The sequence below is a fragment of the Aspergillus puulaauensis genome, chromosome 5 (genome assembly GCF_016861865.1).
Source record: "Aspergillus puulaauensis MK2 DNA, chromosome 5, nearly complete sequence".
NCBI classification, from domain to species: Eukaryota; Fungi; Ascomycota; class Eurotiomycetes; order Eurotiales; family Aspergillaceae; genus Aspergillus; species Aspergillus puulaauensis.
In genome coordinates, this window is record NC_054861.1 from 1,110,430 (window position 1) to 1,136,888 (window position 26,459).

The 26,459-nt window shown below is 50.3% G+C and overlaps 9 protein-coding genes across 9 annotated transcripts; 6 read left to right on the forward strand and 3 right to left on the reverse strand.

Annotated features, from left to right (window-relative positions):
- Nucleotides 1-329: 329 nt before the first annotated feature.
- On the forward strand, nt 330-1,139 carry APUU_50431S (vacuolar protein sorting family 37 protein; the record flags this gene model as incomplete). The annotated part of the gene is made up of 2 exons (XM_041705427.1): nt 330-586; nt 653-1,139. The coding sequence occupies 2 exons, from the start codon at nt 330-332 to the stop codon at nt 1,137-1,139; spliced, it is 744 nt and encodes a 247-aa protein (XP_041557914.1).
- A 223-nt stretch (nt 1,140-1,362) lies between these two features.
- APUU_50432A (phosphatase PAP2 family protein) lies at nt 1,363-2,618 on the reverse strand (the record flags this gene model as incomplete). The annotated part of the gene is made up of 3 exons (XM_041705428.1): nt 1,363-1,856; nt 1,928-2,442; nt 2,512-2,618. The coding sequence occupies 3 exons, from the start codon at nt 2,616-2,618 to the stop codon at nt 1,363-1,365; spliced, it is 1,116 nt and encodes a 371-aa protein (XP_041557915.1).
- A 2,193-nt stretch (nt 2,619-4,811) lies between these two features.
- APUU_50433A (GFA family protein) lies at nt 4,812-5,580 on the reverse strand (the record flags this gene model as incomplete). Its single annotated transcript, XM_041705430.1, has 3 exons — nt 4,812-5,115; nt 5,200-5,379; nt 5,573-5,580. 3 exons carry the CDS (start codon nt 5,578-5,580, stop codon nt 4,812-4,814), a joined length of 492 nt encoding a protein of 163 aa, XP_041557916.1.
- A 437-nt stretch (nt 5,581-6,017) lies between these two features.
- COX19 (cytochrome c oxidase assembly protein Cox19) lies at nt 6,018-6,697 on the forward strand (the record flags this gene model as incomplete). Its single annotated transcript, XM_041705431.1, has 4 exons — nt 6,018-6,067; nt 6,176-6,210; nt 6,374-6,488; nt 6,586-6,697. 4 exons carry the CDS (start codon nt 6,018-6,020, stop codon nt 6,695-6,697), a joined length of 312 nt encoding a protein of 103 aa, XP_041557917.1.
- A 353-nt stretch (nt 6,698-7,050) lies between these two features.
- Nucleotides 7,051-9,910, reverse strand: KHA1 (Kha1p; the record flags this gene model as incomplete). The annotated part of the gene is made up of 4 exons (XM_041705432.1): nt 7,051-8,541; nt 8,604-9,266; nt 9,334-9,750; nt 9,803-9,910. 4 exons carry the CDS (start codon nt 9,908-9,910, stop codon nt 7,051-7,053), a joined length of 2,679 nt encoding a protein of 892 aa, XP_041557918.1.
- A 1,235-nt stretch (nt 9,911-11,145) lies between these two features.
- Nucleotides 11,146-13,687, forward strand: NPR3 (nitrogen permease regulator 3 family protein; the record flags this gene model as incomplete). Its single annotated transcript, XM_041705433.1, has 2 exons — nt 11,146-12,223; nt 12,282-13,687. The coding sequence occupies 2 exons, from the start codon at nt 11,146-11,148 to the stop codon at nt 13,685-13,687; spliced, it is 2,484 nt and encodes an 827-aa protein (XP_041557919.1).
- A 3,003-nt stretch (nt 13,688-16,690) lies between these two features.
- Nucleotides 16,691-18,976, forward strand: APUU_50437S (La domain family; the record flags this gene model as incomplete). Its single annotated transcript, XM_041705434.1, has 3 exons — nt 16,691-18,399; nt 18,457-18,916; nt 18,974-18,976. The coding sequence occupies 3 exons, from the start codon at nt 16,691-16,693 to the stop codon at nt 18,974-18,976; spliced, it is 2,172 nt and encodes a 723-aa protein (XP_041557920.1).
- A 1,787-nt stretch (nt 18,977-20,763) lies between these two features.
- On the forward strand, nt 20,764-22,087 carry APUU_50438S (SPFH domain-containing protein; the record flags this gene model as incomplete). Its single annotated transcript, XM_041705435.1, has 2 exons — nt 20,764-21,242; nt 21,313-22,087. The coding sequence occupies 2 exons, from the start codon at nt 20,764-20,766 to the stop codon at nt 22,085-22,087; spliced, it is 1,254 nt and encodes a 417-aa protein (XP_041557921.1).
- A 780-nt stretch (nt 22,088-22,867) lies between these two features.
- hir1 (putative histone transcription regulator Hir1) lies at nt 22,868-26,454 on the forward strand (the record flags this gene model as incomplete). The annotated part of the gene is made up of 5 exons (XM_041705436.1): nt 22,868-22,904; nt 23,034-23,108; nt 23,225-23,437; nt 23,505-26,282; nt 26,357-26,454. 5 exons carry the CDS (start codon nt 22,868-22,870, stop codon nt 26,452-26,454), a joined length of 3,201 nt encoding a protein of 1,066 aa, XP_041557922.1.
- Nucleotides 26,455-26,459: the final 5 nt, after the last annotated feature.

The window sequence follows — 26,459 nt, forward strand, 5'->3', positions numbered from 1 at the left end:
GACTTGACTCCAGGTACAGCGCAATTTATTGTTTTGGTGGTAAAAGTATGCCAACTGCATATTTATAAACCATCGCGAAGTCACATCGCAATCGACAAAGCTTTAATAATGTCTACTTGCACCACTTGCATATATTTTTAGATCTATTACGCGCTTCTAGCTATATATTAAATATCTAAACTTGAAAGCTCCCTATTAATAAAGTGTAGACTGGAACTATACCTGGGTCACGTGTTAGGTCCGTCTCCCCGCATACCACCGCCTCTCCGCTTCCTCTGACATCAAGCAACAACAGCCTTGATAACATTTCCACCACACCAACCTCTACAATGAATCCAGCCTTCAATGCCGATACACCTCCACCCCCGCCGCCAAAACCCAGCAGCCATGAAACAAGTCGTGGCGGTACACCCCAAGTGAACTCGCCATCGCCAGCTACACCACAACTCTTTCAACAAGGTCAATATGGACCGGGCGTAACGAATCGACATTTTCCGCCAAACACATCTAATCCAGCACCTGCGAACGTACCAAGACCGCCAACTGTTGACGAGGGCTGGCTACCGGAAGGGATTAAAGAAAAATCGTACAGTTTCCCCGCCCTTGCTTCCTCTACCTCCACTGCCTAGCTAACGGAAACCAAACGTACCAGGACAATCGACCTCCAAACAATTCTCCAAACTCCATCACTCATTTCCGCCCTCTCAGCTACCCACCCCTCCTACAATAGACACCAAGAAACGCTGCAAACCCTCCTAAACTACAACCAAGATCTAACACACCACCTCCTCGACCTACAATCCCAACTAACAACGCTCCGCTCTTCAACCGAAACTCTCCTCCTACAGCACCAGTCGCTCGAGGTTTCCTGGCGGAAAAAGCAAAGCGAGATGGATGCTGTGCTGGCACCGTGGTCGCCCAAGGCGCTATATCAACGGTTGGGTGCAGGGATTGCGGAGCAGGAGGCCGTCTGCTTAGCTGTTGAGGAGAGCTTTTTGGAAGGGGAGCATCATGGGAAGGCGACGGAGAAAGAAGTTGCCGATTGGGTGAGGCGTGTTAGGGCAGAGGGCGCAAAGCTCGCGGATCGGAAGGAGGCGAAGGCGAGGTGGGACGAGGGGAGGGTTGGTGGTTGGAGGTGATACAAGTTACCACAGTATCCCGGTGTGCATGTGGGATATTGCTCGTTTCCATTCTATGATGGGCATGGTGCTGCGCAATTTGAAAAGAAATATATTCTGCATATACTAATATATATACGACCGATAAACCGAAGATGTCCTCACGATACTCGTTACATCATGAACTTGACCATACTTCACACAATGGCTTTTACCTTGATATATCACCATCGCTGGCACGCGGTCATTCAGCCAGATCACGTCTTCCGCTCTCTAGGTCGACCTCGCCGTTCTGTGTCATTTCCGGTTCCCTCGACACCACCTTCAAGCTCGACCAGTTATCGTCGCCGACATTACTCGGGCTCCCGAAAGCTTTGAAAAACGCATGATCACGACTCCTCGCTCCCCATGACCAGCCTGACCCGCGCTCGAGAGGAGGACTGTATAGTCTAAACCCAACCCAAGCAAACACCATTCCCATAACAGAGCCGAAGATAATATCAAAGCCATGATGTCGGTGATCGAACCAGCGCGAAGCAGAGATAAAGAAGGCAACTGCCCAAGGCACAAAAGCGAGGATAACCAGATAAATTGGCGGCGCAGCGCCCTGGGCTCGGATCGCGAGACGGTCCCGCGCGCGCAAGTCCTGGGTAAACGGCGAATGCGCGAGGTGGGGGAACTTGACCGAAAACTTGGAGCACAGCCAGAGGGAGAAGTATGTCAGGCCGGCAAATCCAACTATGTCCACGTTAGTTAGCCTCCTGTATACAGACTGTCGATCCTGTCTTTGGCGCAAAGGGCTTGCTTACATGACGAATGCCCACTGGGGAAGCTAACAAACCCATTCATCTTCAACATGTACGACTTATTCCTGCAAATATCCCAGCTTACCAGCGTAGGAGCCCCTGCGAGCCTCTGCCCCAGTCCACCAACCGCGTAAGCAGCAATGTTCTCAACATCTGGATCACAGCGCGCAAGCATATCAGGCCTCGGCTTGCCGTACAGATCCTTCAACCCTTCCGTAGCCATGAAAACACTGGCGCAAGCCAGCGCCAGCCCGAGCCAGCCAGCATTCCACTCCCAAATCTTGCGTCGCCAAACCAGCGCGGGCGACGCGGAGCCGTCGATAGAAGTCCCCGGGGTGAAGAGTAGGCACACAACCGGAATGATCACGGCCGGTGCAACGAGTGAGACCACGACCATAACGCCAGAGCTCACGGTTTCATTCTCGGTGTATGGGTACGAGAAGTCCACGTTGTCCAGCGAGAAGGGCATGTGATTTGGTTCGACGCGGTGGAAGCCATAGCCGATTAGAGCGATACCTCTGGAATTTGGGAATAATGTTAATTCCAATTATGCCAGCGGCTCTGTGTATAAAATGTTCGGCACTTACACGATGAGAATCCAATCGAGGATGTACGAAAGGAACACACTGATTGTGAAGCTCGCGTGCCCCCGGGATAGGGCGGGGAGCGACGCCTTGATTTGCGAGAGCGCCATCGCAATGTTATCAGAAGTATGAGTCCGTTGCTTTATTGCTTGATCTTCTCAACGAGAGCGATTTATAAATAAATCGCAGGGGTGAAAATAAAGTCAAGCTCGAGCCATGGGCCGACGGGGATCTTAAGCGCTGGGACAGGGAGCATGGGATGCCGATGAAAGTGAAACCTCCCTCCCGAGGCGACGGGAGTCCCTCAAGTAAGTTTGGTTGTTTGTGGCTCGGAGGCCGATCTCCCCTTGGCTGGGTCATTCCAAGAATCCAGGACTCCTCAGACGAATAAAAGATCTTCAGCATGAGACCCGGGTCAGCATAAGCTGACGCATGCCTTTATTTTTCGTTGTTTATGAACCTGGCCCGCATTCTTCAAGCGCTGTTTGTCTATGATGCAATATGTACTAGCTTGATTCATGCGCCAAATTGACAATTTTAAAGCTATTCGACCAGAAAGGAGTCGATTTGATTGAGTCCTTCTATATACGTAGTAGACGAACCCCTGCACGGGCTAGTGAGATCGCCGAATTCTTCGGGCTGGTGGCGTTTGTATACTTTACGGAGTACCCTCGTGCTTGGTGGAGTCGTCATCACTTCTGGCGACCAAGATTTACTCCCCATCAATTCTGTAAGTCAGATTTCGTGGTGGTTACTCAGTGGGTCTCGGCAGGCAGATGCATTTGAGATGAGCCTCCTGAATTCTCCGTTGTTTGTTGGCCTTCCCTTATTCATGTGCCTGAGCGAAGCATATTACCGCCTGAGGCACCAGTTTGCTTTGTTGTCAAACAGCGTAGTTGGAGCGCCCGGCTGCCGTAGCCTCGGAGGTGTTTAAATAAGCTGGCGCGCACAACAATTTTTTTCCACCTGCAAAGCTTGCAGCTTCAACACCAACTCGGTGCTTGCTCCGACAACATCCTTTGGCAATTTTCTCATGATGACAATTGCTAATACAAACCATTGGCTTAAATTCTCAGTGAGTATACTCTTTTTTCATTGCCATCTTGCCCGTCTTCGAGGAGGAATTCCTTGACAGGATATCCACGGCCGAGAAACACATGAAGGACCATTTTAAAGTCTCTAGAATTACTCTGATTCGTGAAGACAACTTGTATTCATATATTCGGCGTCCGCTGAACTGGTGGCTAACATGTTTTGCCTAGCTTTTGTAATCCTACCAGGACGACTTTGCCGGACCGCAAAACACATTGTAAAAGGTATGCTGAACAACTTTTCTTCTTCTATCACCCCCCTCCCCTGGTATGATGATTCTTCGACACGCTATAGGCATTCCTCAAACTTAATCACCATGTGGAATCTGTCTTACTTTTAAGTTTCAGCCTTGTCTGACCAAAATCTTCACCATTGCTCTATTTGACTACATCTGGTGGACGAGCCCTGACTAACAGTCTTGTTAGGTGAATACCATATTGTCTTCCATCTCTTCTTTCCTCAATGAAGATACCTTGAACGAACGGGCGGACATAATAGTGCCTCTCCCCTCACCCATAAACAGCGAAGCGTACAAACTTTGCGGGTGTTGGGAGTTGTATTGCTTGTTGAGAACTCGTCACCTGAGTCTTTGCACTTCGTCTACGGATGCTCAGTACCTAGTTGCCAGCCATTCTAACTAGTGACTATAGGTACTGTCTCTGCCCTGCATATCCCAACACCATATCCAGTCAACATCTTATGATGAACTGTTTATTCACACTGTTTGATCCGCACTATGTGTTGGAAATGAACATTAACATACAAAAATCTGATTTAATGAGGTGAGTTTAGCTACTGCCTGGAACTATTGAACGACGCTAATTCTGTAGCCTGACATTAGTTGACATTTGATCACTTGATACACACACTTTGTGTCGTGACTGCTTGCTGACTGGTCAACTACTAGCACTAGGTATACTCAACGTAGCATGACCGTATTCGAACGCGAAGAGTGAGTAGCCTTCTTGTCCTTTGGAATTTCTGATGATGATTTCTTTAATTGCTGTTTTTTCTGAATACACTTTGAGGAAACTTCTTTTTCACCTTGGAGAACTGATGTCTTGTCACTTCATGCACACTGCAACCAGCCATTGTGTTTCTGTTGCTGACCACTCGAATAGTTCAAGTTTATATAAAACAATGCAATTTTATTTGTCTTCAAAATATCTCTGTCGTAAAACGTAAATACCGCCGACCGATAGATCACTGGATCATTCATAGAACAAGTTATGCTTCTTGTGCCAATCCTCCAAACTCTCCGCCGGATACTGCTTGTATACCTGCTTCTTCCCCTCGGGATACCTAGCCCACGCCGGCTTCGAGTCCTCAAAGATACAAACCATCTCATCAGGAACCGGCAGATCCGTATCAATCGCCGACGCAAACGGATGAATCAGTTCAGGCCAAGTCCCGTCCCAAAGCCAGAGCATAGTCCCACAATTGGAGCAAAAGTTCCGCTCCGACGAGCACTTCGCCTCGTCCTTTGTGCCGCGCGCTTTGATGGCGTTGTACTTCCTTCGCACTGTTAACTCCATCCACCCAAAATTATACTACTACCAAGACGCAAAGCAATGGAATGAGTGATACAATGTGACATACTTAATCAGTTTCTCCCCCTTCTTAATCTTCAGACTATCCGCAATCCCGCCCAAGTTCACGGCACCAACATAAGACCCGATCTTGCGGCAGATGCTGCACGCGCAGAGCTGATAGGGAACTGGGGTTGAGGAGTCGAGACTAAATTCGACTTCGCCGCATTGGCAGCTTCCTTCAAGTTTTCTGTATGGTGATTCGTTAGTTTTTTATACTCCGGATTTCCTCCATTCGATCCCCAATGTTTGGTAGCTTATCTCAAGGTATGGGTGAAGCAATGCCATTGGGTAGCGATGAGGTTATTCGTCGAGGCGATTCCTCAAGGTCCCCGGAGGGCCGGGATAACTGGTCAACAAGGTACTTAGGTGGATAAACGTACAGAGGCATATTGAATTAGAGGCGGCTGATGTAGATCGAAGAGTTTATTCGGTCTCGTTTCAAGATGGTTGTTGAACAGGAACAGTTACTTCTGACCTTTGGATGGAATTGAACTCAAATGCAGAGGACCAGTGTAACAAACGTCATATATATACCCCCAACACAACAGATCCTACTTCCACCTTCCGTCCATCTGCCGACGGCCTTCCGACGGCCTCAGATGAGGGGTCAATCCAGACCACGGCGAATCCTGCATCTTGATTGGAGGCTTTGACAGACATCTGACGTTTGACTGCACCGTCATGGTTTGCATTGTTTGCTTAGGTGTGTTTGTCTCGTTTGTCTGGTTTGTCTCCGCGGGATACGATAGTCTCTATCGCGATAAATAATCTCAACTCCAAGACTCAAGAGTGACCTTTCTCCAATCCGACTATAGCAACTTCAAAATGAGTTTCGGAAGCCCTGGTGGCGGTGCTACCAATACTAAACCTACACCGTGAGTGGGATCTCCCAACTAGCAAACCCGGCCAGTCCATTCCAAACCAAAAGATCATCCCATCTTTTGAATCTTGCCATCGAACGACTAACTGATTGACGTTTATAGCCCCGAGCGAGGGAGCTTTCCTCTCGATCACGATGGTACAATTTTGCCCCATCCCAATCTTTGAAACCGCCTCATCCCAAAGACACAAACACCATATTCCAACTTTCCGAACCATCCCCAATATCAGCCATTGACCACCATTCTTTCCTTCTCATTTCATGACGAAACAACATCCTCTAACTCATACTCGCAATCTAGGCGAATGCAAACACCTTATTCAATCCTATCTCAAATGCCTAAAACTGCAGCGCGGCGTAAACGACGACGAGTGCCGGCTGCTGGCGAAGGGATACCTGACTTGTCGGATGGATAAGTGCGGACACCTTTTTCTTTTCTCTTCTTTTCTTTTCCTTCACTTTCTCCATTTAATGGCATGGGTCTTTCTTGTTAACGGTATGATACTTATATAGGAATCTTATGGCGCCGGACGACTTTAAGAACCTTGGGCTTGTGTTTGAGAAGGATAAAGATGGGGGTGGTGGGACGGGGCAGGGACAGAGTTCGAGTTCAAGTTCAAGTTAGCAGGTCTACTGCTGGGATACAATGTTTAATGGCGGGAGAAATTGCAGTCGACTGTACACTACTTACTGTATACTATATATCCATGAGCATAGGGCTCCTTTTTGTATATGATGAGCTATGATATCTCTACTTTGCCTTTCTCTTACACACTACGGATATAAGTTTTAGTTAATTGAAAAGATGGAAACAATATCTAAACGATGCAAGTCGGCCATGGGACTTAGCCATGCATATATTCTTCGTTAGCCAAGTTGGTATCCTAATTCATACTAATATCATTCCAAACAAAAACGACAGTGAGGTATATAGGGAAGCAAGTAAACAAACAAGTCACGCAGGCAGAAAACCCCAGTCTAGTCATGTCTACTAGTCGAAGAGGAGTCAGCCGCCTGGAGAACAAGCACGTTGCCGACAGTTCTATTCTCGGTGCGCACCATCGCCTGCGCAACAGCACCCAAAGCCCCACGGGCATCGATCCCGACTTCCTCGGAAGATGGGGCGTCAACTTCCAGCGTCTGGTCCACGCGGGTGTTGCGCCGTCCGACGATGGTGATATTCCCTGGTTTAGATGCCGACTGCGCCATCTCGTCTTTGACACATTCAATGGCGGTTTGGACACCGGTGTTGGCGTCACCCTTGGCCAGGGTGACGGTCTTGAAAATCACGCGGGATGAAAGCTCATTCGGCAGGGAGTCACGGAGCGTGGCGAAGAGAACGGCGTCAGTCGCCGCTCCGAAGTTATCGTATTGGGAACTCGAGGACGACTCGCGCTGCTTGGGCCGGGCAGATATGTTGCCTGTTGGCTTTGAAGTTTCCACGGGTAAATCTATGTGGATTATTGTAGCCGTGACTTGGTCGTTCTGTGTTAATTGGAGAACGAATTTGAGGGCGTAACGGTCATCATCACCTCCAAAGAATGGTAGAACGATATGGTGAGATCGTGCGGCCGCTGGGCTACTCCAGATTGCGCTTCCGATGCTCCTGGCGCTCATGGTTCGTTCGATAGTAGGTCGGCCTTTGGCGTTGCGAGTGTAAGTGCTGCGCTCTATGAGAACACCGACGTTGCAGGAGCTTTGGTTTAGAATGTTAGATACGAAACTAGTATACGGCCCGTTGGCAAAGCGATTCCGTTCATCCATGCCAAGGCCTCCTTGGTGTTCGCTCAAGGCTCCAGTCTCGCTCCATGGGATGAGAAGGAGATCTGCAGTATCTTTGCGGGCCATTCCAAGCACAGTGTCTGCATATAAATGCTCAGGAACCACCGAAACGCCAGCCAAAATAGAAATGTCATGCCATTGACCGAATGCACGGAAAGTATTGATGACTGGGTCCCACAAGGGGTATTCATCAACTTCAGACACCTTCATTACACTAGATTCTCGATCCCCAAGTTCCACTAGGCGAATTCCATGGACTTTGAGGGACGAATCTTTGTGTATTTCGCTTGAAGCAGACTCTTCAGCTGCTGGCTCGGGTGATCTTGCGTCGTTCTGGGCTTTCTCTGGATGAACTTTCGGGCTCGGAGGTTGGTTTGGACCAAGGAGCGCGGCCAGTGTGCATATACTAGAAAGACCATCAAGCCGTAGATAAACCAGAAGTCTTTGAACAGTATGCGACTCTAGTTGCTCCTTGGCAGCAGTGACACTGTCATTACGCTCACTATGTTGAACGGGATTTCCATCCCAGTCGATTTCACCGCGGCGCCACCGGTCGACCTTATCTTGGTACCACTTCGGGTATATGTATGTGGTTAGAGGGGTAGTCGCAAACGTTGTTATAAGTGCCATGACCACAAAAATAGTGAAAGTTCGGGTGCTCAGGATGTTCGCTTGTAATCCGATATTCTAAACATGCGATTAGCGTCGCGGCATTCGTAAAAAAGATGGTAACCCTGCTGGCAACATACCAAAACAATAAGCTCTACCAAGCCTTTGCAGCTCATAAGAACTCCTACAGCAAAGCACTCTCGCCAAAGAAGGCCACAGGCTCTTGACGCGAGTGTACCTCCGGCAACTTTGGCGATAAATGCGATGGCGACCACAGCGACGACATAGCCCCACACAATACCTGTGTCGAGCAGTCCCAGGTTCGTTTGAAGACCGGAAAGCGTAAAGTATAACGGCAGGAACAGCGCAGCAACGAGATCCTCAATCTTTTCAGTCAGCTTGATAGCAAATCCCCCCTCGTGAGGGCAAAGCAGGCCGATCAGGAAACCGCCAAAAATGGCATGAACTCCTATCACCTGGGTAAAGAAAGAGGACGCCAGGGCAATCAAGATAGTAATAGTGACCACTGATTGACTTGGCCCTTTCTGCAAACTTCCCGTGTAGCTCAGGAAGCGTAGGAACAGTGGGCGGAAAACTATAATCAAGAATGCGACGTAGCCAACACAGACGAGCAATACCCACAGTGCCGTAATACCGCTGCCAGCGTTAACGAGGGCAACACAGAGGGCAAGTAACACCCAGCCAACGACATCGTTGCCGACGCCAGCGGAGAGCACGATGACTCCAACATTTGTCCCAAGTAACTTCAACTCGGTCAAAATACGACACAAGACAGGGAAGGCCTAGATTGAAGACAAGTTAGATCGGATTTGCTGGCGTTAGAAAAAATCTTGGGAGAAAAGAACCTACAGTAATGGCCATAGCGATACCGATGAAAAGCAGATAGGTACCAAAGTCTATCGGCTTTACGCCATCATCGCCACGGAACTCGTGGTATAGACCATAAGAAACAGCGGCGCCCAGCCCAAAAGGCAGGACCATGCCAGCGGCAGAGACACTGCCAGCCACCCGCCAGTTACTGACAAGAAATCGCAGATTGGTTTCAAGACCGACGAGGAATAGAAATAGGACCAGACCGACGTTCGCGAACAGATTCAGATTCGGAAGCGATGCCTCGGGGAAAATGGATTCGGTGAACCCCGGTACACGGCCCATCACTGACGGCCCAAGTATGATACCAGCAATGATTTCCGCGATGACGCGAGGCTGGCGGATTTTGGAAAGCGGCCAGTGAATCAGACGGCAGAGCACAATGATTATAAAGGCCTATTTACAAATTAGAACGGCGAGGTGTCACTCCATAAGAGATAAGACTAACCTGGATAATGAATATAACAATTGGGTTTTTGGGATCATAACGCGACGGATTGCCGCCCTCAAGGATGCCACCCTGAGGGGTTGCCCGGTTCGTCGAATTGTCCGCCATTGTTTGAGAGAGGCCGAGAGCGCCTGATTGCGCAGGTTCGGCGAGGGCGAGGGAGAAAAGAAGATAAGCCGAAGGACGAAGAGAGAGGAAGGACGTCGAGTCTTATATTGCAAGGGCCAATGAGCCACTGAGCACAAAGGCGAGGACAACTCGACCAACCCCAGCTGTCTACAAGCGGGGCCCACGTGGTTGGCGTGGAGAGAGTTTCACTGTCACTATCAGTGTCAAGGTGAAGAACCAAACTTCGAGGAATCAATGAATCATCTTCTTTGTGGGGAAATCCTTCAAAGGTTCACAGGTATCACTTGTTGGGTTGTGACTAGTGAGAAGGTCGGATGATGCACCGCCGTTTGCGTCATTTTATTCTTCTACCAAAGGCAGACGTTCTAGGGGGAAAGAAGAAGGCAAAAGGGTGGAAGGTGAGCATCTGACCGCCCCCCAGAAGCGATTAAGCCACTGCTGACACGATCCAACAAGGTGTTGAGGAGCCAGTCTTGAGAGGCTTGGGCGAGAGGCTAGCGAGCCCACCTGAGATCTTTATTATGCTGGGCCGCCCAATCGCTGCATTGTTCCACGCTTACCAGTCCGACAACGCCAAAAGAACCCTATTCTGACCTGGACTGGGCGCGAGGGGAAATTGTCGAGTTTGAGTGCTCGGCTGCTGTACTTTTATCCCTCTCAAATGCACCATAATGTGACAATATAATCAACATTGTCAGCGGAATGAGGACGCCAAGCTGTGTAGAAGGGAGCTATCACATGCCTGCTGACATGCGGTCCCTGGGTGCGAGATCTACTCTAAACTTGTACCGTTAGATGTCGTGTCGGAAATCTGCTGTAACATCATAACAGGCCTGATGGTACAATGCTCGTGGACCAATCGAGATCCATCTCTGCAGACTCTCCATGATTGGCACCAAAATCTCCGCTTCGGGATGCGCATAGAGAAGCTGGGATGCAGCAACAACAAATCCATCTTACAAAGGCTACAAATTCTAGCGTACTAGGTTCAAAGATGGCTCGTATTGTTTTTTAATTCCCCACTAAGCAAATAGGGCTATTTTTTGTCAAAATCAAGAAGTAATGAAATAATGGCTGGATATTCAAGCTGTTGACAGTTGATAAGTTAGATGGTGGGTTCCTCAGATGCGGGGAAGCGACTCCGACCGGCGGGCAGACTTTCTCCGTCCAAGCTCCACGCCAGCTCCATCACCACCAATTGACCAGCTTCTCAAATGTCGTCCATTGCGCGCCCTCCCGACCCTTGCTTGGTTGCCATCGTCCTGATCGCCCGTTCTCGCGCTGGGCCTCGTTTCGTGTTCCATTACCCTCCCAAGCCCCTCACCGATAACCCTTCACGAACCCCTGCGAAACCAAGACGCACCTCACGGTCAAGAAGCAGACATAGTTCGAAAGGCAACGACTCGACTTCCAGTGACGACAGCCACTCCAGCTCCGACGAAGATGAAGACGATTCTCAGAGTCAAAGTCACATTCAAACCAGCCACGTCGCAGGGGGCAACGTGAGCACTAGAAGGCCGAGCAATCTTGGAATTGATGATCTTTCCATATCATCCACAGCGGGTGGTGAAAGTCACCGACCTGGGTCTATTACTTCTTCCAAGTCGCACCTGAGAAAGCGCGGTGCCCACTCCGATGCTGAGTACGATTCTGGCGCCGGTTCTGATAGACAAGAGGATCGATCGAGAGGAGCGGAAAGCCCAAATCGTGTTCCGTTGGAATCTATACTAGGGCTCCCGGTAGATGTATGGGAGAAGCTCTTGAGTCCATCGCGCTCATGGCATAAAAGACGTTTTGAGCTCGGTATAAACGATCTTGCATTCGTCGGGTGGCCAGTTTTTGATCGTGAGGACGGAAGCTGGATGAAACAAAAACGGAAGAAGAAGAAGAGAAAGCAGCGCGCAGAGTGGGAAGGAGGGGAATTTGGACATAATGAGACAGCAGAAGACTCACAGGATGACGGTGTGGAGATGATTGCGGCATCAACGGAGACGTTGAGTCCGCACTCAACCGTTCCACCCAAATCTCAACGGGCATCCGTGGGTAGCAACCGGTCGTTAAGATTGCCCAGTGACTCTCTAGATCCCGATGACAAGGATATGATGACAATGTTCAATGTTGTCTTCGTCCTTGACCCTCCATTGCTAGAATATTCTATGCATGTTCGGGAGATATACGACAATATCATCAAGAAATTTACCAAGGCTTTAAAATGGGAACAAGCCCGGACGAACTATGTCTGGAAGGAATCCCAACATATTCTTCACATCAAGGAGAAGGCAAAAGAGAAGAGTATGCCACCACCCCCCACAGTTTATTAATTAGCCAATGCTAACAATCGTTTTTATAGGAACCTCTCTTAATAACTTGTACTCGGACTTAGTGAACCAGTCGTCCCTTGCAAGAGCCATTTGCACTCTATTTACTAGCATATCAGCTTCGAAGATCTCCTCGCTCACATTGAGCCCGGATGTGTCAATCTCCCTACAGATTCCGCCGTTAACCTCCACACCGTATCTCCCGGGGCAGAACGACCAAGCATACCCGGGACTTTGGCTTACAACTGCAGATAGCATAAGCCCCGTCGATGAACCCATGACAGACCCAAATATCACACCTCATCAAGTATTAGCCAAGAATTTCGCCTTGCTGTTGCTAGATAATGAGGCAAGCATAATCAAAGACGTGGAAGCGGCCGGGGGAACTTTAGCTGCGCCCCTTGTTCACTATATCCGCTGCTCTAATCCAACAAAGTCATTCATCCAGACCTCGCAGTCCTCCGGTATACCCCTGCCTACCATTCAATTTCTAGCCAGTCACCTGGTCTACTGGAGAAGGGCTCGTGCAATTCCCCCGCTCCACCAACGGGATACATACTTTGTATCTCCGAACTGTGATCTCAGCAAATTGGAAGTCGCATCGGCTGCCTATAGACATGCGTTTCCCACCCTTCCCAGTCTACCGAAGATGTTATCCGCTCTTAGTGGAACACCAAGACCTTACGGAAACTTTATACCAAGTAAGGATCACAAAGCGACATATTTTGCTATATTAGCATGGCTACTCCGCGGCGGCTGGGTCACCCAACTCCGATCTTTCGCGAGAGTAAAAGTGACCCCCGAAGTAAAAATGGCCGTTGAACTGGCCATTCGGCGAGAGGAAGTGGACAAGTACCTGAGCAGGGGCAGACCTTCGTCGGCCATGTCAGACAAGGAGAAGTCTGCCGAGGAGGATGAACCTGAAGGCAGTGATATTGACGACGGTTCGTCGTCTTCCTCGTCTTCACTTGCAAGCCACGGCAGCGGGGATGAAACACCCATGCCGAATCGCTACAAATCGGACACTGGATTTGATTTATCGCATTCCCTACTTGACCAAAAGGCTTCGCTGAAAACATCTTCCCTAATAATATTGCCTCACAAGGCCTCTCCCCTGGAATCCCGGTGGCTGGATGAGATTATGGCCCGATTCCCCGATCACACCACGGACGCCGTTGCCGACGGGGCACAAGGCGGTCCCGATGCAGCGGATGGCCACTCCCCGGCGCCAGTCCTTACAGGCTCGCTGAAAAATGCCTGGCCAGTCTTGGTTAAATACTTCAACGGCTACGATGCTCTAGAAAAGGTCTCCGTTCGAGAGGGTTTGAAGCGCAAAGTGGTCTCGCAGATACTGATCCGCCTAGGATTCGTAACTGGACAACCGCCTACCGAGCTGGATACTAGAGAGCAGGTTTTAGTCTCTTTCAGACACTGGTAGTGGCATTTTACCCCTCCAGGTAGGAATTCGAGAACTCGGGATTTGGATCTCGGAAAAGCCGCACGTGATACATCGGGCCTTTCGACCGCAGAAGCGTTGTCCGGTTCGAGGTTGGAGACATCCGAAGATTTCCGATGTCATTGTTACGCCGAGAACCAGCCCTAACCATCCTCAAGCGCCTCCACATTATGGACTACGCGGAATGAGTTAAAAATTTTCGTTTTGACAGATACGTATTATTGTCTATAGATTCGGTCGAGGACCAAAATTGCTCGATCTGGAGAGTTTCAGCCCCTGGGTAACTAGCCTCGGTACAGTTACAACATCAGCCCACCAGCCGTAAGGAAGCGTTAGATTATCAACGTCGGGGTCCTTATTCATGGGGCAACGGCAGGCGCCGGGAACCTTCACGGAATTAGGCGGCTGTCACGTGCTCTCTTGCAGCGGACTGCTTGGGTGCAGGAAGTTCTGTTTCAAGATTATGAAAATCTGCGTCCCATAGCATTGCCGAGTTACACCTCATGATCGAACAGTTCGTCTGTCTGCATTTGTGGCAACACTCACGAACCTGTGGACCTAAAGTCGGCTCTTTGCATTGGCGGCGCCAAGAAAACGGAGATGGCATGGTTTGGAGACGTTGGGATGGCTTCAGAACCAACTGCCGCAGCTGCAGCGCGGTGGTACGGTCAATGAAGGAGTGGCGGGCAGCAGGTATTCTTGTAAATACCACAAACACTGTACGCGATTGGATTATATAAATATAGAGAGTCAATAAATATAGAGAGTCAAGACATTGCCCCTCCATTGCCCATGCCTAATCCTAATCGGCAATACTCCGCAGATGCGTGGTTTTTAATGGGAGGGGTTACGGCAGTGGTTAGTTAATAATTATGTCGGATAACTAACTATGCATGTATTCTGTTAGTCAAACAGGGAAAATAAAAAACCTCGGGAGGACCGATCGGAATGGTGCAGTGATAGCCTTAAACTAGGATCAGTACGTTACTAAGGTAGTATTCCTAATCCTGTCATGTAGCTTGTGAACGCGGATGTCTCATTGTGGCTTATGAGGAGTAACTTGGGAGAATTCCATAGCCCCATAGCCCAGGAACAGGGGAACTGACGGGAATCTTCACAGTTACCCTTATCGGGATCCAATATGTCATCGAATTTTCCTTTCGTGGTTCTTACCCTACAAGGCACGGATAAACTTGGCTTTGGAGACATTATTGGAGCATTTTACTTGGAGTTAAGACCTCCGCCGCGGATCGGATGCAGGTAGTTTATATTGCGCCGTTCACCCGCTACCGAGGAGACAGAATTACAAGAATATAAGACGAGAATATGGCTGGGTACGGCCGAAATTACTCCTTGTAAAAGGCAAGACGGCGGGAATGCGAAGTGTTATGCCTGCGGAAGAGCAGTGGCGGCTCCGAGGAAGTATAGGCAAGCCAGGCAGAAACACAGTCAAGCAGTGAATACTATCCGTATTGGAATGTTCAATCATTGCAATGATGAACAGAACCCAGACTCGCAGCCATTTATTATTTGACAACTTGTCTGGCCGGCTGGCAGAGATGTAATATATCGGTTCATACCCACAGAAGCCCTGAAGCCCACTACGGTATTGTGCGGGCGTCCGGGACGGACAAGAATAATATTTAATCATAATTTTTTTTATTTCAAACGCGGAAAGCAAGAGGAAGAACCGTTTTTCCCTCCCAATTTTTTCAAGTGGACTCTGTATTACTTTTTCTCTTCCAGCTGCCGGCGTTTCTTCCACGGCCCTCAGCGGACTGCGCATTGGTTGGCATTATTCTTATTTTCTTCCCTCTCTGTGTGCCTTGTTGCTCTCTTCCCTTTTACCCTCACCCTCGCCCTCGTCTTGTTTCTTCCCCTCCTCTCACCTTCCCCTCCTCATCCCCTCAACTCCCCTGCACACCGGCTCCCCTGTCATTTCCTCAGGTCTTTGACACCCTCGCCAGTTCTGTTGGGCGTTTGTGTTGTTGCACTCGCGCCGTGTCATTCCTCAGTGTGTGCCGCTGCCGCATTTCCCCTTCCCACGCCCGTAACTTCACTTACCGGGCCTTTTCTACCCACCTTCTTTTTTTCTCCTCTTGAGGCTGGAAAGGGTACATTGATCAGTTGATCTCCCTGGATTTTTATTCCTTCTCCGCACGAGTCTTTTCTCGAAATTGTCTAGCGCACCCCTCGACTTTTTGACGTTTTCCGTCTTTGCCTAGAAATTTCCTATCAAGGAAGTTCGGTACTTCGACGACGCCTGTGGTTTTCCCACTCGACCGCCTCCACGTGAAAGTCGCGAATTTTTTACGCTTTTCAAAAGCGACGGAATTCCATCGCCTACAAACGTGTGCCGTTTGTGATTGTGAGTACCCTGGCCCGTTCGAGTTCGAGTTCGAGGTCTGCAGTGTGCCTGGATTCCCCGACGAACCGGACGCCGAACCAACCTGAATGTTTTTGAGCTGGGTTTCTAAGACAGTCAATCGATCTAGCTACCAACGGTTTCTTGCGCGGTTGTCGATTCCAGATTCCTTTTTACGTCCGACGTCATCTCGAATCTTTTTTTTTACCCCCGAGTCGATCTTCTCGTGTGCCGACCCGAAGACAAAACTTTTTACTCCGGTCCGTATTTCTGTCGAGATCCTACCGATGCAATTTGTGTGAGACATTGGTCTACTCAGAAAAATAAAAAACGGATAGTCGGTTATTGCACTACTATTTCGAGGACCTTGCTAGAGCGAACATCCGTGTCGACATTTCGCTCTGACTAGCCCAACAATCTCCTTCGAATACGAAAATCGAGAAGAGTGAGATTTTGCAACGGGAAGTTGCAACTAGGTGGGGTTCTAGAGGGTGGAAGTTGATTCCTCTAATTTCCATCGGTGTTGTCTAAGGTGGTTCCTGTTCTCTGGCAGAACTGTTCTCCATATCTCTTAGCACGGATTCATTAGATATCTGGTATCTATCTTCCTAACGAAAAAAATGGCCGCCGCATTTTCCTACGCTCAGGCCGCAAAGGGCGTCGCTCCAGCGCAACCTTCCCAAACACCGTCCGAGTCGAGCACGCCGCTCTTGAAGTCCGAGGAGCCCGCTTCGGACAGCTTAGATGCTACAGTTCCCAAGGAAGATGTTGCTGGTGAGATCGATAGCACGGCTGTCGACACCGAGGAGGCGATCACTACCGATGTTAATGCTGAGGTGACCGAAACCTCTTCGGCTAGTGCTGGTACTGCGCAGACCCCGACGATACCAAAAGAGAATGAGAGCTCAAACGCTCCGAATGGAACTTCCGAATCCACTACCGAGAAGCAGTCTCAGACTTCAACGTCGGACAAGCAAAACGCTGCCGCGGAAAACAGCGAGGGAAAGACCTCTGAGAAAAAGAAGAAAGAAAAGCCTGCACCTCCGAAGGAGCTCAAGGCTGCTCCTCTGCCCTCTGTGAATATATGGCAACAGAGGAAAGAGGCGCAGGATGCTAGAGTAAAGACCGTGCCTAGCGCTTCTGCTAAGACTGGCCTTTCCAAGCCTACTTCCGAGACTTCTTCCGTAACCGAGGAGGCTCAAGAACAGTCGAAGGCTGGCTCCAAGAAGAAGGGTGGCGATTCATCCGATAAGAAGAAGGGTGATGCCAAGGGGCGTGAAGATACTACACCAGTTCCTCCTGTTGGAGACGCTGCTTCCTGGCCTACACCTCAAGGTGCCCAAGGCGAAGAGAAGAAGAAGGCACAAGAGAAGACTGAAAAGTCCGAGAAGAGCCCAGTCATCCGGCCCCACGGCAAGGAGAAGTGGACTCCAGTTCCTTACGTTCCTACTGCAGTATTTAACACTCCTCTACCCTCCGCTGCGCGTCGGGGTGGAAGAAGTGCTCGGGGTGGCAGAGATACCGGCCGTGGTGCAGGAGCTTCCGAGAAGACCTCGCCCCACGCCGCCCAGGGTTCTACAAAGCAGTCCACTCCCGGAGACCGAGGAAGGAATGAGCCCAACTCCGCTCGCGCAAACTCGCTACCCGCGCCGTCGCGACGTTCAAATAGCGCTGACACCGCTCCCACGGATGCACGCAAACCACCAGCGGTTGACCGAAATCGTGGTCTTAAGGGATCAGACAATGCGAATGCCGCCACTGGCAAACAGGTGAACGGCGAGTCCTTCTCGAAGCAGGGCAAGCCCTTCCCCAAGAACCCGCATTTGTCAGTAGATACCCACAATGGGCCGCGGCCAAATAACGAGCGCCGCTTTGAGAATGGACCGAATGGACCCAAGTCTGCGGACTTCTCTAACTTGCACTCCGACCGCAAGGATAAGGACTTCTCTCGAGAACCTCGGGCTGAAAGAGGCAGGGGTGGGCACCGTGGGCGAGGTGGCCATGCCGGCTACAGCAGTGCTCAGGCATCGCATTTCCCTAATAACCACATTACCCCTCAAAACTACGTTCACCCCAAGTCGTTCGGCTACAACGACCGCCGAGGGCCCCAGCAGCATGGACTCGCTAATGGTTCCCGTGGTCATGCCATGACCATGAGGTCCCCTTCGTTGCCTAACTCCACTTCCATGTACAACATGTACCCAACCTACCCCGGCGATATGAACGGTATGTATGGCTACCAACCTATTCAGGCTGGCCCTATGTCGGCTGTCCCATACCAGCCATATATGGAACAGTGGTCCCTGGTGAGCATGATTACGATGCAGCTGTAAGTATACCTCGTAGTATCACCGACATGTGTAAGGTATTCTAACATGGAGGACAGGGAATACTACTTTTCTGTCGACAACTTGTGCAAGGATATTTACCTCCGCAGACACATGGACTCCCAGGGTTTTGCTCCGTTGAACGTCATCGCCAGCTTCAAGCGCGTCAAGCAAATGACGGAAGACTTCGAGTTATTGCGCCACATCTCGCGGGGATTGAAGGCTGCTGAATACCACCAGGGCGAAGATGGAATTGATAGACTACGACCGAGGGAGAGATGGGAGCAGTGGGTTCTGCCTGTGGAACAGCGTGAGCCTTCAGCCCAAAATGCCGGGCCTACCTATGTTCCCCAGAACGAAACCATTGTGTCTCAGAGTAACCTCGATGCGGCTACAAATGGCTTCGTACCAAAATCCTCGTTGCCTAATGGCACTGGTCCTTCCAAAACAGCACTGTCCTCCGCTGCTCCAGAGTTCTCGCCTTCTAATGGTGTCCACGCTGGAAGCGAAATCTCAAATGTAAGCTTTCCTTTCGTCTAGTGTTAATACGTGTTTTAAGTACTAATTCTCATCTAGTAAGGGGCAAAATAGCTGCTTTGACCCTCCCGAGGCTCGGATTCTTTGGTGCGAATGAACCTACCATCCAACGTGTTTCGGAGCTTATTCCGCCGCGTTCTGGGTCAACAGATTGCACCTTTTACTTCGGCCCAGTCCCAGTCTCCGATCGCTGTGGAATTCGTTTCAAAATAAGTGTCGGCAAATTTATCAACGACAACTTATCACGATGCCCACGATACGTATTTCCAGTACCCGTGGTCGCATTTTTGGTACAATCTCAGTGCACAAATGTACAATGAATTTAAGAATCTAGCGTTTTATGACCCCCTGCACGAAACATCGGCGACGGTTCCCTCAGATATTATTCACTTTTACGGTGCTTTTTTTTTGGTTGGTTGAGCAACACGGTCAATGCCTGCCGAGGTTATTCGGAACCTCGTTACGAGCGAACAATGTTATCCTAGCGCGCAATCTGGGTGCGGAGCTCTCTTCTATGGCTAAGTTTGCCTCGAAGTATTCCTACTCGACCTTCTCGAAACTCTCGAAGCCGCTGAAAAAAAGATTGATTACTTTCTGAATGCTAGCTTGAGAACCGGGCTGCAAAAGTGATTTTTTACCTGTTTTCTTTTCTTTTTCTCCCATCCACCCATTTATGTTCCTCTTGCGGTTTATCATCCATCATGACTTGCATTATTATTTGTCAGCTTATGCATTTATTTGTTGAGTGACCTGGTGACATTTATTCTCAGCGAAGGGGGTTGACATATGCACATTCAGAGTATCGACTTGTTCTTCGCTTTACATTCTGTTTCGTTTCCCGGTTTGAAAAATCTCTGGAGTCCGGACATGTTTTTGCTGGGCTAGTATCTCCCATCTTCAATGCTTGCTTTGGGTGGGTTGGCCTGTTTTCGCTCCCACCGTCATAGAATCTTGATCCGGTTTCTTTTTTTTTCCTTCTTCATTGACTTTTCGACTTTCTTTTCTTTCACTTCATCTATTCAATTTTCAAATTCCTCTTTCAATTTCTAATACTCCGGCAATGCTATTACCCTTTACCTCAGGTTCTATTACCTAGCTCCTTACGGATCGAAGAGGCAGCATGCAAATGGATTAAAAAAATCGTTCTTTCCAAAGCGAGGCGCAAACGAGATTTCAAAAGAGAAAAATGAAAAAACGGCATTGACTGCTTATTTCCGGGTTTCATCGGCCAGAATGGCATGACATTGCACTGTCGTCTCTTCCAAGTCGAGAAACTTTGCATACCTCTCCTCGGTCCTTATATCTTAACATTTCCCGGCAATTCAAATGCGGTTCAATTGGAGTGGCGCATTGCTTAGGTATCTTCTGGCGTGAACGGCTTCCATTATATCTTTATGGCTTTTATTTTCGGAGTAGGTAAAGGATATAGGTACATATCATAGTAATTTACTTTTCTGTCCGGGTTGTATCTACTGTAGTTGTTCTTTAGGTGGGGTTTTAAAGTGTTATCTTGGGCTGCAACAAGACTTGGATTTGGCTCTAGTGTGGTTGTTATCTGGTGGTCCGCGTGCATTTAGTAAGAAAAGAATTAGAAATAAACCCGTTGCATTGGAAGCATGTCCGGGCCTACGTGCAGACCTCCAGGGCTCTTTTCATACTTCGTTACATACAAGATCATGTAATCAATTTCTGCCTCAGGCAACAACACACCAAGCCAGTGACAAACGGAGTCAGCTTCATCCGGGGCAAGCTCTGTCCTCCCAGCTCCATCACCAGCCATTCAAACTTCCATTCCTTCTCGCCCCTCACTCCGGTCCCTCCAGCCCACAATGGAAGTGGCCTCCAGACAAACTGCCCGGCTCCTCCGGTCCCCCGCGCTCCGCACACACCCCCGTATCCCCTCCGCCATCCCAACAACACAAACAATCCTTCTCCGACGAAGAAACATCTCCACCACACCCCGACGCTATGCCCCCGAATCCTCGCTCCTCAGTCTCGCCTCGAACTCATCGCCGTCCGGATCACCACCTACATACTTCAGCAATCGGCAGACTCTGCCTCTGAACACGGTCGTGCGGTTCGTGCCGCAGCAGACGGCATGGATTGTCGAGCGCATGGGCAAGTTCCACCGGATTCTGGATCCTGGGTTGGCAATACTTGTCCCTTTCTTGGATCGCATTGCGTATGTGAAAAGTCTGAAAGAATCGGCGATTGAGATCCCGAGCCAGAATGCCATTACGGCGGATAATGTTACGTTGGAGCTTGATGGGGTGTTGTACACGAGGGTTTTTGATGCTTATAAGGCGAGGTGAGAACTGCTGATCACTTATTTCCTTCTGAGGAGAGTCATATACTGACGGCTGGGTTGTTCACTACAGTTACGGAGTGGAGGACGCGGAATATGCTATTTCCCAACTCGCGCAGACGACTATGCGATCGGAGATCGGTCAGCTTACTTTGGATCATGTTCTGAAGGAGCGTGCGACGCTCAACACCAACATTACACAGGCCATCAATGAGGCTGCGCAAGCGTGGGGTGTTACCTGCCTGCGGTATGAGATTAGGGACATCCACGCTCCGGACGGCGTTGTCGAGGCCATGCACCGCCAGGTGACTGCCGAGCGGTCAAAGCGAGCGGAGATTCTCGACTCGGAGGGTCAGCGACAGAGTGCGATTAACATTGCCGAAGGTCGGAAGCAGTCCGTCATTCTGGCCTCCGAAGCCGACCGGATCGAGCGGATCAACCGTGCCAATGGTGAGGCTGATGCGATTCGGGCAAAGGCTACGGCCACCGCGAAGGCCATTGAGACCGTGGCTGAGGCTATCGAGGCTGGCCAATCGAACGCACACGGAGCTATGAGCCTTAACATTGCTGAGAAGTATGTCGAGGCGTTCGGCAAGCTTGCTCACGAGGGCACGGCTGTCGTTGTTCCTGGGAATATGGGTGACCTTGGTGGGATGATTGCGAACGCTATGGCTGTCTACGGCAAAGTAAGCGGTAGCCAGGCACGAGGCATTGCGGCCAAGGCTCTTGGTGTGCAAGATTCTTCGCAGGCCGGTGAACCCACTACGGAGGGCAAATCCGAGGCCAAGGGAGACGTTGCTCAGGAAGTCCTCGAGGGATTCGAGCAGACGCGTCAACATAACAACTAAGGACTTGGCATCTTGGGTGGTATTTACCGTACAGTTTTCCTATTATTCGATACTCCATGATCGTCATTCACACGATTCTCTAGGTAGTGGCGGCGTCTATCGCATCCCCGTCTTACGCCCACTGGTACCCTACTCCGGCGCTTTCGATTTCATCGCTGTATGATTGTACCATTCCTAGCGTTGTTTCATAATCAGGTCTCAAAAGTGCATGGGCGTTTAGTCCCGCAGTGGTGGAGGGCAGTTGCAGGCGGATGTAGGTGTAGGTTATTCATTTTTGATCAGTGAATCATGTACAGTAGTAGCATAGTTGGACTAGGATATCCATGCAACATTTCGCTCTCCAACATCATAACCAAATTCACCTGTAGCAGTGCACGCAGGTGTACTTCACTCAGGCATTTACTTGGCGGGCACAGAAAAGCAAAGCTCGGACCACCACCCGCGCCGCTGGATGATCGCGACTTTTGGGTTTGGGCGCGCCCTCGGCCCTTTTTCTTCTCGTTCGCATTGCTTTCCAAGCTTTCCAATCCAACTCCATCGCTCGACAAGGTCGTATGCCGACTGCATCTGCCCGAGCTCCTATCCTACTACGGTTCGATTCCATCAACAAGCGGTAGATGCTTCGGTTGTCTTGCGATGCCCCGATTACCGACTCGCTTGTCCACGTCAACTTAAGTTCTCTGTGATCGTTCGAGCTATACCGGCCAGCCAACCCCTTCGAGTTCGAGACAGACAGCCAGCCCCCAGCAGAGAAAAGGGAGGCAGCAAGAGGTTGCGGCTATGCATATCATCAAGCCTACTTGGCTAACGCATGGAGGTAATTAATTCTGCCTTGTTTGTTCTTCATGACCGCCGTTATATTGGTCCCTCCCAACCACGACTCCATTTGAAATCGAGGATTGTTTTGGCTAACGCCGTTTTCTTTCTTTTTTCGGTTATGTTATAGGTGAGCGAAAGGCCTTCGAAGTCTACAGCTGCGATGTATCCCCAGATGGAAAACGCCTTGTGACGGCCGCAGGAGGTCAGTCTTGTCATATCCCCTCCCCCAGCACACTCCCTTCCCTACACCAACCAGTGCGGAGACGCCGATGCGCCCTGGCCGAGCGATAATTGACTTGTGTATCTTTTTGGATATAGATGGTTACGTTCGGATATGGTCTACGGAAGCTATCTGCGGTGGTGAAGACCCCAGCAAGCCGAAGCAACTGGCGTCAATGAGCAATCACTCCGGCACTATTCACACGGTTCGCTTTTCGCCAAACGGTAAATATCTGGCATCTGGGGCGGATGATAAGATTGTTTGCATTTATATGCTCGATTCAAATCCACCCTCTCATGCCGCGAGTTTTGGTAGGTGTTTTGGCTGAACGAAAGAACAAGTTAACGGATGGACGAAGAATTGACATTTCCTGCCTAGGATCGAACGAGGCACCGCCTGTCGAGAACTGGCGCACGATTCGGAGACTGATTGGGCACGATAATGACGTTCAGGATTTGGGGTGGTCGTACGATTCATCGATTTTGGTTTCCGTCGGGCTGGACTCGAAGGTTGTTATTTGGTCGGGGCATACATTTGAGAAACTGAAGACGCTCTCCGTTCATCAGAGTCATGTCAAGGGAATCACGTTCGATCCCGCCAATAAGTACTTTGCGACGGCAAGTGACGACCGGACTGTTCGGATTTTCCGCTTCACATCGCCAGCTCCGAATTCCACGGCTCACGACCAGATGAACAACTTTGTCCTCGAGCACACTATTACCGCGCCTTTTCAGAACTCACCACTAACGGCTTACTTCCGCCGATGTTCCTGGTCTCCGGATGGCATGCACATCGCTGCTGCTAATGCAGTCAATGGACCTGTGAGCTCAGTCGCCATCATAAACCGTGGAGCGTGGGATGGCGATATCAACCTCATTGGTCATGAAGCACCTGTCGAAGTCTGCGCATTTTCTCCGCGACTGTATTCTCAGCAGCCTGCCAAAAAACAGCTGGTAGATGGCCAGGATAATGCCGGGCAAACTGCGGTCACGGTCATCGCCTGCGCCGGGGGCGATAAGTCTCTAAGCGTTTGGATTACAAGTAACCCGCGGCCGATTGTGGTAGCGCAAGAGCTGGCGGCGAAGTCCATATCCGACTTAACGTGGAGCCCGGATGGCACCTGCCTGTATGCGACTGCGCTGGATGGAACGATTCTTGCGGTCCGGTTTGAAGATGGAGACTTAGGATATGCTATGGAGCTGGAGGAGAATGAGAGGTCTCTTACGAAATTTGGTACGAATCGGAAGGGTGCAGGCATCGCTGAGACCACGGATGGACTGCTTCTTGAAGAGAAGAGCAAGGCAGTTGAACTCAAAGATGTTGAAGGGCGTATGGGTGCTTTGATGGGTGATGAACATGCTGCTGCTGATGCTGTGGCCAACGGGAAACCAACGCCCTTGCCATCAAACGGTGTCACCCCTGCAGCCGCTCCTTCCCCAGCACCTGATACTCAGAAAGCTCAACCGAATGGCACTACTACAACATCAACACAAGAAACGGAGAAGCCAGATCCATATCAAGCCAAGCTGGAGCGACTCAAACAGCGGCCTACGTATACCAAAGATGGCAAGAAACGCATCGCCCCTCTTCTGGTATCTGGTGCCGGTGCTGCGGAGTCCTCGCTACCGCAAGCTCGGTTAATGGCATCTGTAAGTAATCAGGTCAAGGCTGATACACCGCAATCGATTGTCGACCTTTCAAAGCCTTTCGATGGGTTACCGAAGGGTGGACTTGCAACCTTACTTTTCGGAAACAAGAGGAAGCTTTCTCAAATAGAAGGCGACGAGGATGGCCAGGTCGAGAAACGGGTGGCGGTAGCAAGTCAGAATGGCGCTACTCCTATACTCACTAACACAGTCGATGGTCTACTTCCCGCGCAACCCCAGAACCCTCCCACAGGGCAGCAACCGACTCCAGAGTTCATCCGGCCTGCCGTGATAAATCCTTGCATGGCCATGAGCCAGCTTCGACTGGCCGTTCCGAAAGTTCGCATGCAGATTTTACGTGCTATCGATTCGGCAGGCAAACCAACGGAACCTCCCAGCACCTCAGGAGAATCGAACAAGTCCCGAGTGGATGTTGTGTTCGAGGCTCGGAACCCATCTACCACTAGCTTGACAGGCCGATCTGTTGACCGTGAACCGGTTCGGCTCACCTTATTCCGTGGCGAGCAACCTGTATGGCAGGATTTCCTCCCAAGGACTGTTCTTCTCGTCACAGGGAACCAAAGCTTGTGGGCTGCGGCCTGCGAGGACGGATCGGTGTATATTTGGACTCCCGCCGGGCGACGTCTCGTCAGTGCCCTCGTCCTCGAAGCACAACCGGTGGTACTAGAGTGCAACGGTCCCTGGATCCTAGTCATATCTGCCGTCGGCATGTGCTATGTCTGGAACGTAGAGCATCTGTCCTCGCCACATCCTCCTATCTCTCTCCAGCCTGTCCTTGACGCAGCCATCCACACACTAGGCGCTCATCCCTCTGCTACCCCATCAATCACCAATGCCCGCATCAATTCCGAAGGCCGCGTCATTGTTGCACTGTCCAACGGCGAAGGCTACGCCTACTCCCCGTCCTTCTATACTTGGCAACGCCTGTCGGAACCCTGGTGGGCTGTCGGCAGTCAATACTGGAACACGACTGAAGCCCCCGTCGGCAATCTCCAATCCGCATCAGGGGCGCAGCAGAAAGACCAAGAGGCCAGAGCGGCCGTTTCGGCTGGCATAATCCCCTTTTTAGAACGCAACACTACCAATGAGACCCTCCTCCGCGGCCGCGCCTACTTCCTTCAGCGCCTCATTAAGGTCCTCCTCTCAAGAGAGGGATACGAAAGCTTCGAATCCAGCGTCTCAATTGCACATCTCGAGAACAGACTCGCCGCCGCGTTGTCCCTCGGCGCGAAGGAGGAGTTCCGGTTATATCTGTCTATGTACGCCAAGCGAATTGGCGCCGAGGGCATGAAGGGCAAGGTTGAAGAACTCCTCAGGGGCGTTTTCGGCGGGCTCTTTGAGGAGGAAGACGATGATGGCAACCCTTCTGAGACACAATTAGCACTCCAGCGTCGCCCCGAGCAAGTTGATCGCAACTGGAAGGAGAGCTCCGAAACGCTTTGTGGCTGGCCACGGGATGTATTATTGAAGGAGGTTATATTGGCAATTGGTAAACAAAAGAACCCACATTTCACCCGGTCTCAATATTGTATTCACTCGCTAATCTCCTCTCTTTCTCCACAGGTAAACACCGCGACCTCCAACGCGTCACAGTTCCCTACGCAAAGTTATTAGGAGTGGTTGATAACGAATCTAACGAGGGCGATACAATGGAAATATAAATACG